General features: G+C 39.1%; 1 protein-coding gene across 1 annotated transcript; it reads left to right on the forward strand.

Annotated features, from left to right (window-relative positions):
* Nucleotides 1–288: 288 nt before the first annotated feature.
* On the forward strand, nucleotides 289–5,564 carry LOC135193928 (uncharacterized). The gene is made up of 2 exons (XM_064218475.1): nucleotides 289–858; nucleotides 4,438–5,564. Exons 1-2 carry the CDS (start codon nucleotides 551–553, stop codon nucleotides 5,072–5,074), a joined length of 945 nt encoding a protein of 314 aa, XP_064074545.1. The 5' UTR covers nucleotides 289–550; the 3' UTR covers nucleotides 5,075–5,564.
* Nucleotides 5,565–18,142: the final 12,578 nt, after the last annotated feature.

Here is an 18,142-nt window from a genome sequence, read left to right on the forward strand (position 1 = left end):
GAAGGGTGGGAAAGGAAACACAGTCGGGACCGAAATACCCTTCGGCCATGCATCCCATCGCGCTGCGAGGCCACTTGGGATTCCGGGTGATTTTTAAAGAGGTTTTCTTCCTCAAAACAATAAAGAAATTTACAAATTTATTTACACCTAATTAACAAATAACAAAATAAAAAACATGAAAATTGTATAACAACTACTAGATATTTATAAAATATACAACTCCCTCATTTGCCACGAGGCCGCTCCACAGTCCACTCTGTTAATAGAGATGTACCGGGACCGACCCCTGACCCGCCGCGTCAGTCTAAGGCGCTGACTCCACAAGCGAGAGAATCGCAACGAGTCCGCGCTTCTATCGTCGGACAATCTCCACGAACGAGCGATAATTCCGCCGCGTATCGTCGCGAGTCGTAACGGAATCGCAGAGTTTCCGCGGCGACTCGTAACGGTATCCCCGCGTTTCGTTGACGACGCGTTCCGAAAGAAAGAATTCAGTTACGTGCCAGACGAGAGCGAAATAGTGTCTCAGTCGATAAAATAACTCTTTATTATGGATATAGTGTTATGGGGTGCTTCTGCAAGTACGCTAGTGAATATGCAGTTATTGTTATTGTTAAAAAGGGAAAAGAAGCGCCGTTGGTGGACACATCCCATGTTGCTACGTCGTGAAAGTCATGGACATTTCCATGTGAATTATGAAGAATATCGAAATCATCCAGAATGGTTTGAAGATGAATATTTAATGCCAATTCCTATTTTCGATGAACTGTTAAGTTTACTATCAAGACACTTATCAAAACAAGATACTAATATGAGGAAAAGTATCGGGGCATGTGAAAGATTAGCAGTAACACTACAGTAAGTTTAAAGCAGATTTATTTTACTTACACGCTTACATCAAATTAAATAACAATGGGCATTATTGTATGGGTTGCGTCCCAACCCTTGTAACATGTTGCGACTAGTTTAAACATGTTCACTTAAGTTTTATTTTTATAAATAATTCAAGTTTTTATTATAATTGCGTGCAGGTCAAAGGTTCTGGGGTGCAAATGAAAAAAGAATTTTTGTATTGAATAATGCTTTAATCATATTTTTTTACATTTTGTGCTACTTACTCATATACTTTTTACGTTCATAATAATTGTAGAGTCAGTAATCGTAATTTTAGACAGTTATTAATAAACACACAGTTGAAAATAGTACAATTATAGCTGAATAATTCTCTTATATAACTTAAAGAATCCACTTTATACACTGGTACTTGTGCTACAACAATCAGATTCTCTATCGTATCACAGTATTTATATTTATTTATGTTAATATACAGTACCTATCTTTTAATAATGGACATTATCTACAACAATGTCGTCCAAATAGGTCGCCGGTAACAATATGCTTGGCTGGTGTCTTGCCCAGCCAAGGTACCAAATGATACTCATTATGTGAGCGCAAGTACCTACTGTTCTCTTCCCAGTCAAACAAGAGCAATAATAATGGGAAATTGACTCTCTCGCTGTTTCTGCTCTATTGTTGATCAAAATGTACGAATAATAAATTCTACCAGATACGTGTCGCGATTTTATCCGCCCCCTTAAAAGAATACCATCTACAATGTTTATATTGTATCGCACAAGGTTTGGAATAGCTCCTATGCATATTTCTATTGTGTATATGCCGTTTCTAATGTGTTCGCTCAAATAAGACCGTGCAAGTTTTATTTGATAAGTTCCTAATGAAATCAATAAAAGTTCTTCTTCTGTTAGTATTGGAAATTGCAGTAATTGATTGTCATCTGCGGTGATAGCACAAAAAGATACTCGCTGTCGATTTATATTCTCTTCGATAACATAGTCACTTAGACTGTTGGCCATATGAATTCTCCTATTTAGCACTTCTATTATTTCATGAGCTCGAGGATGGTCTTTTACAGGCTCTCTAAAAGTATTTAAAAGAGCAGCAGCAATGCGTATATCAACGAATAAATGCGTCATTGCCCGATTAAAATATTCTTGTCTGAATATTTTAAAATCGCGTTTAATCCACCCATTCACTACCTCTACAACCCATCTCACGATTGTAACTAATCTTGATTTATTACCTTCTACTGTACTCAGTTGGCTTTCACTTCTAAGTTTTGTTGGAGGCATGTGGGCTTGATAGCCCCAAGTCTGTAAGGTTGAAATTGCGTCTCTGAAACCTCTGTCTAATACAAATACATCATTATTATGAAGGACATAATGAATTGGATTCATTTCATTTTCAATATAGGCATTCATTATCGTCGCATCTGAAGTCGTAGCAGCATGAGGGCCAGTCACATCTACTATGTAGCCATCTGTGCATATTAATAGAAAAGGTTTTAGCAGGTTTCTGAATTTGTGCAGACTATATGATTGCTTCTGAAACAAAAAATTACTACTTTTCTGGATGTAAATGTAGGTTCCGTCGCATATCAAAATGGCTGGTGGCACTTCATTATCAACACCAAATATAGCATTTGGAATTGTTGAGTTTCTTGCTACAATTTCTTCACGGCTAATGTGGTCCTATCCGAGATGACGAGGAACAAACTCATTTGTTAAACATTCACGTGCTAACTCCAATTTTCGCTCCAAACTACGCCGGCTCATGTCTAAACGGCTTGATAATCGTTCATTTGGTTCTCCCGTTCTTATTTTCATTAAATAAGCTCCGAGAACAGTTTTAGGACGTTGCGAGCGTTGGGATATAGAAGGCGTCTGCTCCAGAAGTCTGTTGAATTCTTCATGATTTAGACCCGTACAAAAATGAAGCTCAGATGTTGGTATAGATTCAATATTGTCGAAATTAAATCGAGATTGTTGGCAGGCATCTCTTAACATATCTAGCATGTCCTTTAAATGTTCAGCCGTAAAAGACGAATTATTCAGCTCCTCTAACTCATTCCATTCGTTTAAAGTCAAATGAACGTGACAGATGCGGGCACTTGGTGGAATATATAACTTATATTCCACTAACATCCGAGATTTTATAAAACGTGGTACTCTTACTGGATTATCTGCCCTGCAATTCGGGAAAAGACAGCTGTTGGATGTATTTGCAGATCTTTTGTAACCAGTTATAGACATAACATCAACTGACGGTTGTTCCGGATTGTGGGGTAAATCTTGAGGTTCCATGTCAAGTTCGTTCAATCTCGCCTCATGTCGAGTAGCAGCCACCCAGCAACGATGGCAAATGTGTTGCCGATCATTCAATAGGGCCTGCAAAAAAATAAAAATGCTGATAATGATAGATGATAATCCTTCGATTCGCTTTATAGAGATTAAATAATATCCTAGTGATAACACTCGTTGCTATCACATAAAATCAGAAGATAATAGTGCATAAATAAATGTTGCTATTACGATATTTCATGAGACAGCGCTACGCTGTCTCATGAAATATCGTTCGTTGCCGCTGCTCCTGTGCTTACAATGAAAAACAATGGCAGCGCGTGGCGCGCGGGGTGGTAGAGGGGCTGTTGGGTCGAAATAGGCACTACCTGGTCGATCGTGTGTTTTTTTCCACTTTTTTTTAAATCGCTTTAGTCCTATAGTTATTAAAAAACTAATTAATTAAGTTATATTTAACATTTTTGTGAAATTAATAATACCACTATAACAGTTTCCCTGCACGAGATACAGAGTTATGCCGATACAAAAAAACATAACACTCGTTAAGATCTTTCAAATGATATAGGTAGAAAAATGTTACAACACTTGGGACGAAACCGCCCATTGTCCTTTAAAGTTTACATTCCATCAAAGTGTTCTAACATTTGAGCAATATCGTCCTCGCTTGTTGGTGTAGATGTACGAGAATAAGAGTCTAGAAATGTATGTGATGATGGTGTGTATTTCTTAATTACGGCCATAATCTCAGTTCGGGCATCAATTAAACAGTCTTCTTTTATTTTGTCCATAAGTGGTAGCAACGAACGGAAAAATGCCTCATTTCCACGCTCGTCGCGATACTGTGGTTGAACATTATTTCTTTGTATATCTATACTCTCGCGCATAACATTCGATATCTCTTTATTCGATTCCAGAAACATTTGGACTAATGTTTTCTTTTTATTAGACGTGGATGGTTCCGTAACACTAGGGTTGGTATTAACCGAACTGTCGTCATCATCAAAAACATCTTGACTGTCCTCATTGATCATGTTTGACGATGTTGAAGCGTGTTCTGTGTGTTTCTTTAAAAAAGTAATGCATCATAATGAACATACTTTTGTCGTTTTGAGGCAGCTTGACCGGATTTTGGACATTGCTGCAACTTTAACTCCTTACGAAATTAAAATACATAATTAATTATTATGTATTTTAATAAAAATAGCAACACTCGAGCTTATTTTATATTAAAAAAATATATGATAAAGTATATTTTTTTAATAATAATGTTATTTTCCAGATATCTCGCTTCTGGAACAAGTTATAAACGCCTTCAGAATAAGTACAGAATTTCGAAAAAAACTTTGGTTAAATTAATAAAAGAAACATGTGGAATTGTATGGAAAGTGCTAGCACCTAAAGAAATGGCAGCCCCGAACAAAGAATCGTGGAAAAGAATCTCAGAAGGATTTAAAGACAACGCGAATTTCCTACATTGCTTGGGAGCACTAGACGGCAAACACATTCGAATTCAGTGCCCTCGGAATTCCGGTTCTCTATACTTTAATTATAATAAGTACAACTCAATCGTTTTATTGGCTTTGGTGGATTCGAATTGTTTATTTACTGTGATTGACGTAGGTTCTTATGGCCGTGAAAATGATTCTACCATTTTTCAATCTTCAATTCTACGCCAGAAGCTAAATAAAGAAGCCCTTGATTTGCCGGAAGAAGAAGAACTGGTATTTGGCGGACCCAAAATGCCATATGTGATTGTAGCTGATGAGGCCTTTGGTATTCATCGAAATTTAATGCGACCGTATCCAGGTCGATGTCTTCCTACGGATAAAAAGATTTTCAACTACCGACTCTCGTGCGAGACGTTACGTAGAATGTGTCTTTGGGCAAATCACCTCAAAATTTCGATTATTTCATAATACAATAAATCTTCAACCGGACAGTTCAATCCTTGTAGTAAAAGCAGCTTGCGTTTTGCACAACTTCATAAAGCATCGAGCATTAAATGCCACTGACGGGGAAAAGGAAGACATATCCAATCAACAAAATATGACACCTGTACTTCAAAGGACAAGGAATTCGGGGTTGCAAATTCGAAACTTATTTAAAGATTATTTTAACAAATTGGGCGCGGTTCCTTGGCAAAATGACCAGATCGTTTAATGAAAATTATGTTATAATTATTGTTGAAACAACGATTTTGTACCGACGAATGTATATTATTTTGTTATATCATAGAAAATTACTTAAAAATTAAAAATATTAACCTTGTAATAATAATATTGTACGCCTATCTTTTTCTTTTTTTTCTTTAGAAGTTAGGTCATCCCACTCTGTGAACATAGCACTTCCCACATCGTACCAATACTTGACCTTAATTTCTCTGTTTCGATACTCGGCCAACTGAACATCGTAAAGAGCAGGTCTCTCTTTCACTTCAAGTATAAACTTTTCAATGTCAAACATTGTACTTTTGTTCAAAAAGCTTCTCGAAACGTCCTTGTATAACGAGAGGCAACGCTGAAATGACGCTGCGTTTGACAGCGCGCCCGCTGCGCGCTCGTCGCGAGAGCGCGGCGGGCCCGCTGCTAGTCGCGACCGGCTAGCAACGATGTAATGACGTTTCGCGCGCTCGTTGCCACTCGTCGCATCGCGGCGATAATATCGCCGTGTGGAGACGGTTCCATAGAGAATGTATAGAAATACGTGGCACGACGATAATATCGCCGCGATTCTCTCGCTCGTGGAGTCAGCGCCTAAGGATGACTTAATATCGCAGGAATGTGCGATGCAAAGCAGATCGGAAATTCTTGCGGTGCGTTCGTGCGAATTCGCAGATATTTGCGATGCGATGTGAATTCGCAGTTTTGTGTGGGAGCCCTTTCTGTACAGAGTGTAATTTAGTCTGGTCTCTTTTAAAGTTAGTATATTCATTGAGAGGACAGTAATATTTTTTTTAGGGTACAACCATTAGGATAAGTAGAAGGACATCTATTTGAAGGCCATTATAATTATGGATTGATGAGCTTGTTAATCGTACCCTTTCCCAAGAGGTGATCTTGGGCGAGGTGCACTGATGACAGTCTGGCGATAGATCCTAGTAGGAGTTAGGCTGGGTTTATTTGGTCCAATAGAAGGATATTATGTTGGAGGAGTAAACATTTTTTTTTTGCAATATCCACATAGAATCTGCATATAAGAAGGAAACGAAAGAATGCTTCTATATATGATTTATTATCCTGAGACATTACAACTTTATAAAGTTGTATTGTATCTTAAAATAATAAAATAATCTTCGCCCTTTGAGAGCAAGATCTGGCTGTGTTAACTTCTCCAGTATTTGGTCAAAACTAACATCAGAAATATCATCTTCATCCATTCTGAACGTGTGGCCTTTATCATCACAAATTTTCATAAAACATACTGTTAGTTCGCCATCCTCATCATCTACTTTATTATTAACAGCAGCATAACGATATTCCGTGTTTCTGACGTTATCACGTTATCACCATTGTTGTATTGCTGTTGGCTGCTTGTACTAGGCCCTTCAGTATTCTTCAAATTAGTATTAAAATTGTCACACGGCCGTGAAATCTCGGTTTCTGTAATATTGTTAGTATCGGGGGATATGGGCTAGCCTGGTTTCGTCTTCGGAGTCTGTGTAAACGTGTTCGACGCGCCAGTTTTGTCACTTAGTAGTTCATAACCCCTAGGTTAAAATGTTGGCATCCTTACCCTTAATCTGATGTATTTTAAGAGTACCATTGAAACCTTTCAAATTCTTGGCGTCTTTCTGAATATCGTTAGTCATATATTTTATTGCATCATCATCAATTGACAAGATTGTAATAGCAAGACATATTTTTTGCACAGAATCTATAAACGAATCCAAACTATCAATGTCACCTCCTGTAGCAATTATGTCATCTGCAGTTCTTTTGTACGTAGCGCCAACACCATCTGCGGCACTCTTGCCATGGCCACTCTGAAAAATTCCAGGAAAACGTCTTTATACACACATCTAGAGATATTTCGAATTTACTCAATTATTTCAAAATTTATTAAAGATAACATGTAACATGTTTATATTTTTATAAAGCCCATTAATCTGACTATACTCTAAAATAAAAAAAACCTTATTATTTTGCGTAAACAATTTTATACCCAATGAATAAACATTCCCATGTTGCGTCGCCGGGCTTCACAGCTGATTTATTGCGATATGACGAGCTAGGACGAGATCGTGATTGTGAGCGGTAATGTTGTCTTGATTGACGTCTATATTTTGATCGACCGCGTATCTCGTTTATTTCAAGTGATAGTTTTTCTAATTGTTTTGTTAATATTGCAAATTGAGTAGACACGGCATCGTTTGTCGGTGTTGATGTTGAGATTGCAGCTATTGTCGTAGGCTCGGAGTATTCGACCATCTTGTCAGCCATGGCCGCGAGTGTGTCTAGTGACGATTCCGTGTTGACGGACAGTACGACGCGTACCTGAGTGGGTAAATGATTGAGCCACTCGATCCGGAGGCCGTCGTTGGTGATCATTCCGGAGCTGAGCTCTCTCATTTTGCGCAGTAGCTGCGAAGGTTTTTGATCACCTAACTGTAGACCGCTGATGAGCTTCTGGAAGTTTTTAACATCAGATTTTTCATATACCGCGAGTAGGCGGTTCTTTAATGTATTATATTTTTCTGTAGCGGGCGTTTCATACAGTATGTCAGTGACGTGCTGTAGGTCTGTTGTTTGCAGCTGTTGCAGGACGTATCTGAACCTCTGGTCATCAGATGTCTTCAAGGGGTCGACGACTGCTTCAAATTGTATAAACCAAGCTCGTGGTAGGTCTCGCCAGAAGGGTAGGATCCTTGACTGGACTGAGATTGCAGCGAGGTCCACTTCAGCAGGGATTCTGCAGTCTTGAGCAGTGTTTTCTTCCATTATGAGTCGGCAGATCACCACTGTACGGGTACTGGTCCCTAGCTTACTTGTTGTTACTATTCGTAGATATTTCTTGAGTAAAAGAACACTTTCTTGCTGGTCGGATCGGAATGGTTTTATTTCGAAAATGTGTCGATATATATACAAAAACTAGGAATAATATTATCCAAAGAAATAATTACAGTGCATATTCACAAATTCTTTCGTCCAAAGAAAACGCTTACTTTTCTACCAATAGAAAGTTACACAATTTACAATGATAAAAATTATGATTCAGCCAATTAAAAGTTATACATTACAATTGAAAATATTTTGGAAATTAAACTACGAATTAAATGTTCGATTTTTCGACCAATGACGACGCCGCAATTTCGTATGTTCATTTCGTGTGTTGACACGAAAATCCGATAGAGCGCGCTGGGTAAGCGCCGTATGCGCTTGCCGATTTTCGCGTAGTATAAATAGCTCCCGAATTTGGTTTTTAATTTAGTCGGAGCGCGTCTCTGGATGTCGACGCATGTATGAACAATAATGTAGAATGCAATTCCTACACGTTCAATAAGAACTTTTCTGTTCGATTGCGTTTTCTTGTATCGAAAACCAATTTTACGTAACACCTTTGTTAGGGTTTCACGACTCGCGATAAAATTGATTTCCTGTCGCAAGACATTCAACAATTTTGGGATCGTAGGTATTTCTTGCTTCATTGTGTAAAATTCATGAAATTTTCTTCTTATGACAGGTCAAAATCATCTATTTCGATCTTTCCTGTTATTCTTTTCGTTTTTTTTCCTGGAGTACGAATTTTTGAGCCAGTTGCATCCGCCTGTTCCTTTTCTTTAACTAATTGACGTATAAATCGCTCACCAACACCTGAAAAATAGAATATAAATCATATTTTGTACCATGAAAGTGGCAAAACGAGCCAACAACCCATAATGGATGTACTTTATTGAAGCTAACGTAAATATTGACCGCTTCACTTAGATTCATCATAATTACATTACCAAAAATAGTCCAAAAAAACTATTCTTCAAAAATATAGTTATTTTAATGGATATTTCGGTTTAAATATAACTACTTTTTAATTATTATTGTACATGCAAAATGGAAAAAAATATATATCCCGTTGAGTTTCTTTCGCTGGTTCTTCTCAGGTCCGAGGTGTTAAATTCCGAACCGGTGGTAGATTTGTGACTATCAATAAGCAAGTGTAAATACTTCTATATTGAATAAAGATCTTTGACTTTGACTACTACAAAAAAACAACGAAAATATACCAAGCGTCGTGCACAACAATAAACTTGACAGCAATGTGACATTTCAAAATGGCGGCACATAGTTCCAGTTTTTACCACCGGGTCAGTTAAGTTTGTGGCACTGTTTTTTTTTATGTTATAGGTGGCATACGAGCAGGAGGCTCACCTGATGAAAAGTGATTACCACCGCCCATGGACATCTGCAACACCAGGGGGTAGCAGACAGAATGGGTGATAGAAGCCAGCATTGACGAATTTTTGGTCGGAGCATGCACCGTCGACAACGACCTTGATGCTTCGATCTGCCAAAAAGCTGGTAATCGAATTGCATAATTTCCCGGGAAGCCCATAGGAAAGAAGCTTCGAAAGAAGAGCTTTGTGCCACACGCGATCGAAGGCCTTCGCTATGTCCAGGCTGGTTTCTAATGCCTCCCCCTTGCTCTCAACTGCTTTCGCCCATTTATGAGTAATGTAAACTAGAAGATCACCGGCTGAGCGACCCCGACGGAAACCGTACTGGCGGTCACTAATCAGCTGGTACTCCTCTAGATACCGCAGGAGCTGGCAGTTTACAATGAACTCCATTAACTTGGAGAACAAGGGGGTGATGGCTATAGGCCTATAATTGGACGGGTCTGAGCGGTTACCCTTTTTAGGAATCGGATGCACCAAAGCAGTCTTCCAGAAGATCGGGACGATGCCTAATGCGTAGGATTGCCGGAAAAGACGCGTTAAGACCGGTACCAACTCGGGAGCACATGTCCGTAGCACGATTGGAGGGATGCCATCGGGTCCACGCGACTTATGAATGTCCAAGGAAAGAAGTGATTTACGAACTGCACTTATTTTATGCGATCTTGCAGTTTATTGGCAGGTGTACACTGTACGTTATATATTTCTGCAGAGATTGCTCGGTCCATAGAGAATATGACGTCGTTTCGACTTGGATTGGTTACTTCAACTATTCCTCTATTATTTGAAACGGTAGTTAAGCATTCGCCAAAAATACAATTTGAAACGGTTTGTTCTTCTATAAATGCATGCCCGTCATGAAAATTTATCGGAATCCTAAGTAATTTGGTTTTTTTAAATAAATAATAAAAAATAAATTAATAAAGTATTTGCCGCTATAATGTTCTCATACAAATTCGCGTTGCAGGAATCATACACTTGGAGCGGTTTTAGTTTTTAGCAAATTGTTCTTATGATCTATGACAGCCTCCCACTTATCTAATAAATAATCAACTTATAAATGTAAAATGTAGTATTATCCGGAGCATTAAATTCTTTAAACCTAGGTAACGTAATAGAACAGTAATTTCGAGAGGTGGCGTGAATATTCATAACTTCAAAAGGATCAAAAGGAGGAGATAAATTACTGTTAAGTTACTATAGTATTTTTCCACTACCTCGGGACACAGAAATGATTGATTTTCTCCTGTATCTACTAAGAGTTTCATAGGTGGTGGTGCGATTTGAATGTACGGAAGCTGACTTTGTGGCTGAAGATTAATTTCTATTTTAAGATGTAGGACTTCCGTTCCTTCGAAAAATCCTGCTCGTTTGTTTTAACGCTGTCGGCTTCCACTTGGGGTGTTTTGGTAGAATTTTCTAAAGGTTCCTGTACGGAATATTCATACGGTTGCTGGTATTCTACGTACTCGCTAATATCGTTATGAGGATCATAATAATCGGCATATTCATAATATATGGAATTGTAACTATTGTAATTTACTTCTTTAGATTTAAAGTAGTTCGTAGGGACCCCTATTTTATTCCCGGATTTTGCCCAGTTAAGTCCTGTAATTGCTGGTTGTTTAGGCGGCAATGGTCTTGTAACATAATGGCTTACACCACTCATAGAATGTTAACTTCGTGGTTAGGACGTGAATCTATTTGAAAGTTATTTTGTTGAGGGTTATAATTTGGCGATGACGTCCTGCGCGGTGCTAGAACCTTGCGATAAAATTGCTAAATCGTTATATAGAGCGGTCTCATCTAATTGATCCGTGAAGTTGTTCACTAAAGCAGTTTGCCTTGCCTTGTCAGTCGGATGGAATCCCATTAGAATTAATTAAGCGAGCAGCAGAGCCTGTTACTTTGTTAAGAATTCCGTTGAGAAGGGCACACCTACTTAATTCACTACTGCTAGCATGACAAAACTGTCCTACCAATTGGTCACAATTTAAAAAATCTAGTTAGCACATTTGGGTTCCCGTCGAACTCGGGTACCAGCCTTAAAATAAATAAAATATAAGGCTTTATAAATGGTGTCTAACTAATTTCCGTTTCTTCTTCTATACTACTAAAACTAATATCTCTTCTACTATCTGTGAAAGTTTGCCTACTACTAATAACTATACTAGGTTCCTTCGATTTTTTTAAATGAAAAATCTTGGCAAATTTTATTAACACAGGTTAGTTAGGCTAGGATTGAGCAACCACTAAAAATAATCTAGTGTACTCACATGAACATGTTTCGGTCCCTCTACGTTATCGATGTCTGGATACCTCTGGTGCAGCACTACTCGTAGATTCGGATGCTCTGGGTGCAGCAGCTAGACAAGATACGGCGGGGCTTCACGCGATTACGGAAATCTTTTACACGAAACGTTCCGCGAGCAATTTAGATATAAGGATAATTATTACATATATTTGGTATTCGTATTAATTAGTAACGACACGGGAGAGAATTAAATATTACACGCACCTATCGGGTGACTAGGTCTGACTAACTAACCTTGTAATTACGCAGGAGCGGGGTTTGGGGAGAACCGAACACCGACTCTTGCGCGGAGTCGCTCGGACCGACGCGGGGAAGCGCTAGTCGCTGGTTCAATAATATTACACGTATAGTAAATTTTTTTTTTTTCAAAGATGCGTTTTTCCTCTTGTCCCGATATCCAAGTATACCGAGTTATATATCTATGGATTGGTTTCGTCATCACATTTATTACTAGACCACTATTTGCGCCGCATAAAACCACAACTTTTGATACCAAATTTGTCAAAATCGGACAAATTTTGACCACTTTTTTGATTTTTCTCGAGATTTTGATCTTTGGATTTATAGTTAATTTAAGTCGGGTCGTTAGTTTTTTTGCCTTTAATTTTCTGCATTTTGACTACAGGAGGCTTAGCCTTTGTCGCCTTATTTTCAATAAGCGCATGTTTGTAGAGACAACTCAGTGGGGAAAAGTGGGGACTTTAACGGGAAAGTAAAAAAAAATATGCATCATTTCTTACCACCAATTGTATTACATCGAATACACGCGACAAGTTAACTGTAGTCCAACTGGAGATGGTTCCGTGCAAAATTTAGTGAGTTCTGAGCAACGTAATATTAATCAGGAAAGAAAGTGCATTTAGTGGTTCTATAACAGTTTAATAATTTGTGTGGTAGTGATAGTACTTCGTGATAATCTAAAAAAATGGGCAATTAATTACAACATTTCACAAACTGTTTTGAGGGATCTAAGCAAAATTTTGAAAGGATACCTGGTTCAATTCCAACAGAGGCCAACAGGTCCCTTGAGTTCTGGATTTTATAAGCAATCGAAACACAAAGAGGTTGTTTATAAAATCCAGCAATCATTGACCACTGCGCCCTCGCTCCCACAACCATGGTCGTCAGTGCATAGGCGCCCTTTTACATAATTAGACAGGTATTTCAAAGTTGGCTGTTTGTATTTTTATACTTATATAAAATTGTCAAATATATACTTTAAGTATATATTTGACAAAACAAAACATAATTGCAAGTGTATCACGCATTATCATCTTCACTACGTAAGATTGTCTTTGGGACGTGGCTTAAAACTAATTTTAATAACACATAACGCAACTGATAAAAGGTATAAGAAGTAAATGAATTCCTTTAACTGAATTTACTACTTTTAATTCATCTACTACTTTTTCACTAAAATATCCGTTAAATGGTCCTGACTGCTGATGGTTTTCTAGGTTAGAGACTTTTTATTAGTTGGGTATTTTGTTTGTTCAATCATACTTACTGCCTAGGTAGGTTCTTTGATTTTGGTGATAACAATATAGCTACCTACATACTGAAAAAGATTAAAAGTTACGGAGTTGGATTACTAGCACTAGACGGTCCTGGAATCTCTTCCTGCAATTTGTTGATAGCCTCCGTTTTCTTAGTTTTCTTTTTTGTGGTAGAATTTCTTTCAAGTGTAGCAGTATTTCTTTTAGTGGAATGACGTATGAAATTTTTGAAAAAATCCTTACAAATTGTTTTACTAAAACTTTTATCATATTTGTGAACAACGTTAAGAAATAAGGCTATTGTTTTTGGGAAAGCCTTGAAGCAATGTTGAGGTTCCCTTTTTAAACCTCCTCCCCAAGAACAGCGCCTCATGGATTGACGATCAAACAAAGTATCTATTAATGCATATGCATTATTAATCCCAGTATTTTACAAAATATTTCTTTTCCATCAATGGAACGTGTAATTGTTTTGAAACGCAATGAGTTCTCACGCCTATGGTGACAAGACTTGGTTTGTGTAGAGATAAGTTAAAGTCGAGATTTGCGCGAATAATGGATATCTTTATTTTGATGGCTATTGTTTATAAAACCAAAATTGATAATTTATCACTGGTTCATCTTAGTTTATGAACTTAATTATGCACACGTAATAACTGGGTTACTTGTGAGGTAGTGTCGCAGTGGCTTGCGTCGTCGGCACCCCCGGCTGTGTTGCTTGTTGGCGCTCGATGTTCCTTTGTGCCAACATTTGTACCGCCTGGTCGTATTTGCGTATACATTTTTTGTAAATGCGATACGCCAGGATGAGAATAGCTAGAAAAGGACGCCTCCAGTCATCATCTCAACACGGGATACGCTGCTTCCTCCGGTGCTAGTTGCAGTCGGTGATACCAAGGTGTCCTTTCGGGATGACAGGCACATGACGCACATGTTGATTTTTTTTCTTTTCGCTGTCGTTGGGTGGTGTATGGCGCTTCGCCACTCGATATTAGGTCAGCTGTTGTTTTGACTTATTTACATGGTCGTACAATTCTGCCACTTCTAGTTTTTTTGAGTTTATTGATTTTGAATTCGGCAGATTCTTGAATGGGTTTCAAGATGTTTTCTACTTCATCAATACGCGTTTGTTGCATTTTGGTGTGGTCGCTGACCTCTTGAGTCGATACACGTCTGTGCTGGTTTCAATCTATCCACTGATATATTTGAAGTTCTATTGGGTACTTGAATTTTGAAATTTCATGTTCTGCTGTACGTAGAATGTTCTATGTGCGCTATGTATATGACGTAGCGGACTTATATCGGCCATCACTCGCTGTAACTCGGCGGTATACGTTTCAGGAAGAGCAATTGGCTTTGAAGGCTCAAAAAAATCTCCCGGTAGTTGTATGTTGCTGCCGTATAACATCTGTTGCTGATGCTGGGCTTACTTTTGCATCCTGTTTTAATGCTGCTCTTAATTCGAGAAGTACGATTATTTCGTTATGCCAATTTGTCACATTATCTCTCGACATAATAGCGGCTTTTAGTGCCACCGTTCTACCAACCCATTTGATTGAGGATGATAACTGGTCGTTCGATTCTTTTGTATTCCCATTATTTTAGTCAGTGTCTCAGATAGCGATTTGGAGAAGAGGGCTATTGGGTACCATTTCCCATTCTCGAATTGTTGTAAAACAGCCCCGTCGCATGTTTGAGATGCGTCAGTCATCAATGAGAGTGGTGCGTCCGGTGACGGTGGTGCTAGTGTTACTGCATTCATTAGGCTCTCTTTACAGTGTTCGAATGCGCTAATAGCCTCTGTAGTCCACTGTACTTTTGTCTTATCGCGTTTTTTAGACTCGCCTAGGTATCTATTTAATAACTAACTAAATAAATTATATCTAAAATAGTAAAACATATTTTTATATAAATTGTGGTCTACTTTTTATTTTCTAATATTAAGTAAAAATAAATTTTAAAATTGTGTTATATAGATATATAAGGAAAACACAAAAATTTATAAAATCAAGAAATATTTGCTTAAATTATGAAAAAAATAGGTGTGGCTGGAGAGTGCTAGTAAGTGGGGGAGCTCAGGGTCGGAGTTTTTGTCTCACGACCCGGTACGGTCTCCCCCACGGATCTCTGTCGAGGGTCTCGAGCCACTCCACCTACGCCGCTTCCTTCGCCTGTGCTATGGGCTTTTGTCTCTGTAGGCGGTGTAAAGGGCCGCCTCCAGATTGTGGTCGCGGACTCTCCTCCTCCTTGTCCGGGCGTACTAACAGTCTCTCTAGCCACGCAGAGCCTCCTCCATAATACGCTGAACATTTGCATCTGCCAGCACCGGCTGCTGTCGCATCTGGGTCACTTTGCGGCGCAGATCGACCAACTAGCCCGAAAGCTGCGCGTTGGCCGCTTCCAAACGAGCCACCTCCTCCGACATGGTCAGGACCCTGAGGTCCGCTACCGCACCTTTTATGGTATCCGCAGCAGTCCTCAGAACCCTGACAAAAGTACCTTTCAAGTTACCCGACTTGTCGGCAACCTGTAGCACCACTCCTAAAGCCTCCTGGACGGCTGCATCTAAAGTGGCAGATGTCTTCGGTGCGTCTTCCGTAGTACCCTTGGTACGACGATTTCTCAGACGGGCCGCTCTCTCCTCAATCTTCAACTTGGCCGCTTCATTGTAGGCGGCCAACGCATCTTCCGCTTGAAGACGGTCCTTTGCCGACTGTACACTCCTGAACTCCATCTGCGCCTTCTCTAGGCCAATGTATTTCCCATGAGTGAGCTGCCGGCCCCGCCCTCTCTTGCTAGCGGGTTTTAGCCATCTATTTATTGAGGATTTCGGGTCGTCGCCCTGCTGCAAGCTCGCGTCGCTGTCAGAGCCCGAGCAGCTACGCCCCAGCATGAGTCCGCTTCTCACCCCTCCGCCGAACATAATGTTCGCTAGTCGAACCCGGCGATTCCGCCGTCCGTACGCTGCAGACCGACGAGTCCGACTCGGAGAGTAGAATAGGTCGGGCAGCAAGTCCTTTTTTCGCGCCAGGGTAATAGGTTTCAGCGCGCGCAATCGGGGCGCCCACTTCCACCACCATATCGTCATTCTCCATTTGTTTAGATGCTCGGTGTCCGTTGTCGTTTTTATTTTTCAAATTCTCCATTAAAGTTCCCACGAGTGTGGGGGAAGTGTCGGTCCGTCCAGATGGTGCCCCCTGGACCTGGATAAGCCTAGCGTAACTCGTCGAGGGTGTCGGTTGGTACCCTGACGAGGATCGCAGTTGCGACTGAACCTCCCATCAGCCATGCATCCCCTCGCGCTGCGTCGCCACTAAGGATTCAGGGTGATTTTTATAGAGGTTTTCTTCCTCGTGATCGGGCCGGTTAAGGCAAGACCCTCGGTCCAACACGAAGCCGCGAGACATGTCCACGACACCTCGGAGAAGGATTACGAGTTTCCTCCTCAGGTCTCCGGTGACTCAAAAGATCCCGAAGACTAATCATCAATTAACATACTATTTACAACAAAATAAAACAAAACAAAAGAATTGTATGTACAACAAAACTTAACAAAACTTAACTTTAATTAACAAAACTTAACTTTAGTAAAACTGAACAAATAATTTCAGATAGGAGACCTAATTTAAAAACGGATAAAGTGAGACAGCTTATGTTTCTGAACGTTAATTTAGACTAAAACCGTTTTAAAAAAGTATTTTTCGTAATTTGTAGTATATAGAGTAAATTTTAATTACAATTTATGAGGAGAATGGCAGTATAATTAAACTTCTTTTTTATAGCGGATAAGAATTGTAAATATATATGTTATATTATAATTTGACTTTGTCTACCCCAGAGATCCGAGAGAAGTTGCCTCGGTACGGTTGCCGTAAATCCGGCCCTAAGTCTCGTTCGACGTTCGTTACGTTCGAGCGCCGCGTGGAGGTAGAAGTTTGTGAATAGTACGTCGCTAGCGAGTAGTGTTGTATCTATAATTTAAAGAAATTAAGAGTATTTTTTAGAAAACAAACAGTTCTTTTCAGAGCTAATATCATGTTTCAAATTACACCGCATGCGACCATGTTTCAAATAAAACAGTTCTTTTAAGAACTAATCAATGTTTCAAACGATAACGTCATATAGTGGCACGTGCTTGTTGTTGTTAGTGGTGTAATGACGTATTGCTACAACAACATGTACATAGATAAACTTTTAAATACGCCTGAAATATAAGTATTTCAGCCAGTCCTAAGCCTGGAAAAAGTATGAAGGGAAGTTTATTATAATATTTTATTTTATAAAAAAATATAATATATATGTTGTTAGTTAACGAGTTCATTAGTTAGCATAGTTCAGTTAACCTATGAAAAAAAACCGGTTTTTTATATAACCGTTTCAAAGAACTGTTTATTGAATGGAAAAAACTGGTTCGTTTCGTTTTACGAAAAATATGAAATGACCCAGCACTAGGGGGCGAGTGTTAAAACTCTGCCTTAAGGTGAACCCTTTTGGGCTCGAGAGTGACGTTCGTCCTGAGGGTGTCTCCTATGAGATCGCACGTCGGCTCAGAACGTAGTTGGTGGACTATTCAAAACAATAATAATAACAGAAATCTCTTAAGCACATCCGTGAAATTATCTTGACAGCGCGATTTAACAGAAGGCACACCGCCATCTATTGGTAGATAGAAGAACTATATTGGTATTTGACTCGGACGCTCAACATCCAATACATTATTATTGAATTAAAATCAATCTTATCTTTAATCTTTTACTCAATGTCCATTAAACTGAATTCCTATAAA

Source organism: Vanessa tameamea, chromosome 22 (assembly GCF_037043105.1).
Source record: "Vanessa tameamea isolate UH-Manoa-2023 chromosome 22, ilVanTame1 primary haplotype, whole genome shotgun sequence".
Taxonomy (NCBI): Eukaryota; Metazoa; Arthropoda; class Insecta; order Lepidoptera; family Nymphalidae; genus Vanessa; species Vanessa tameamea.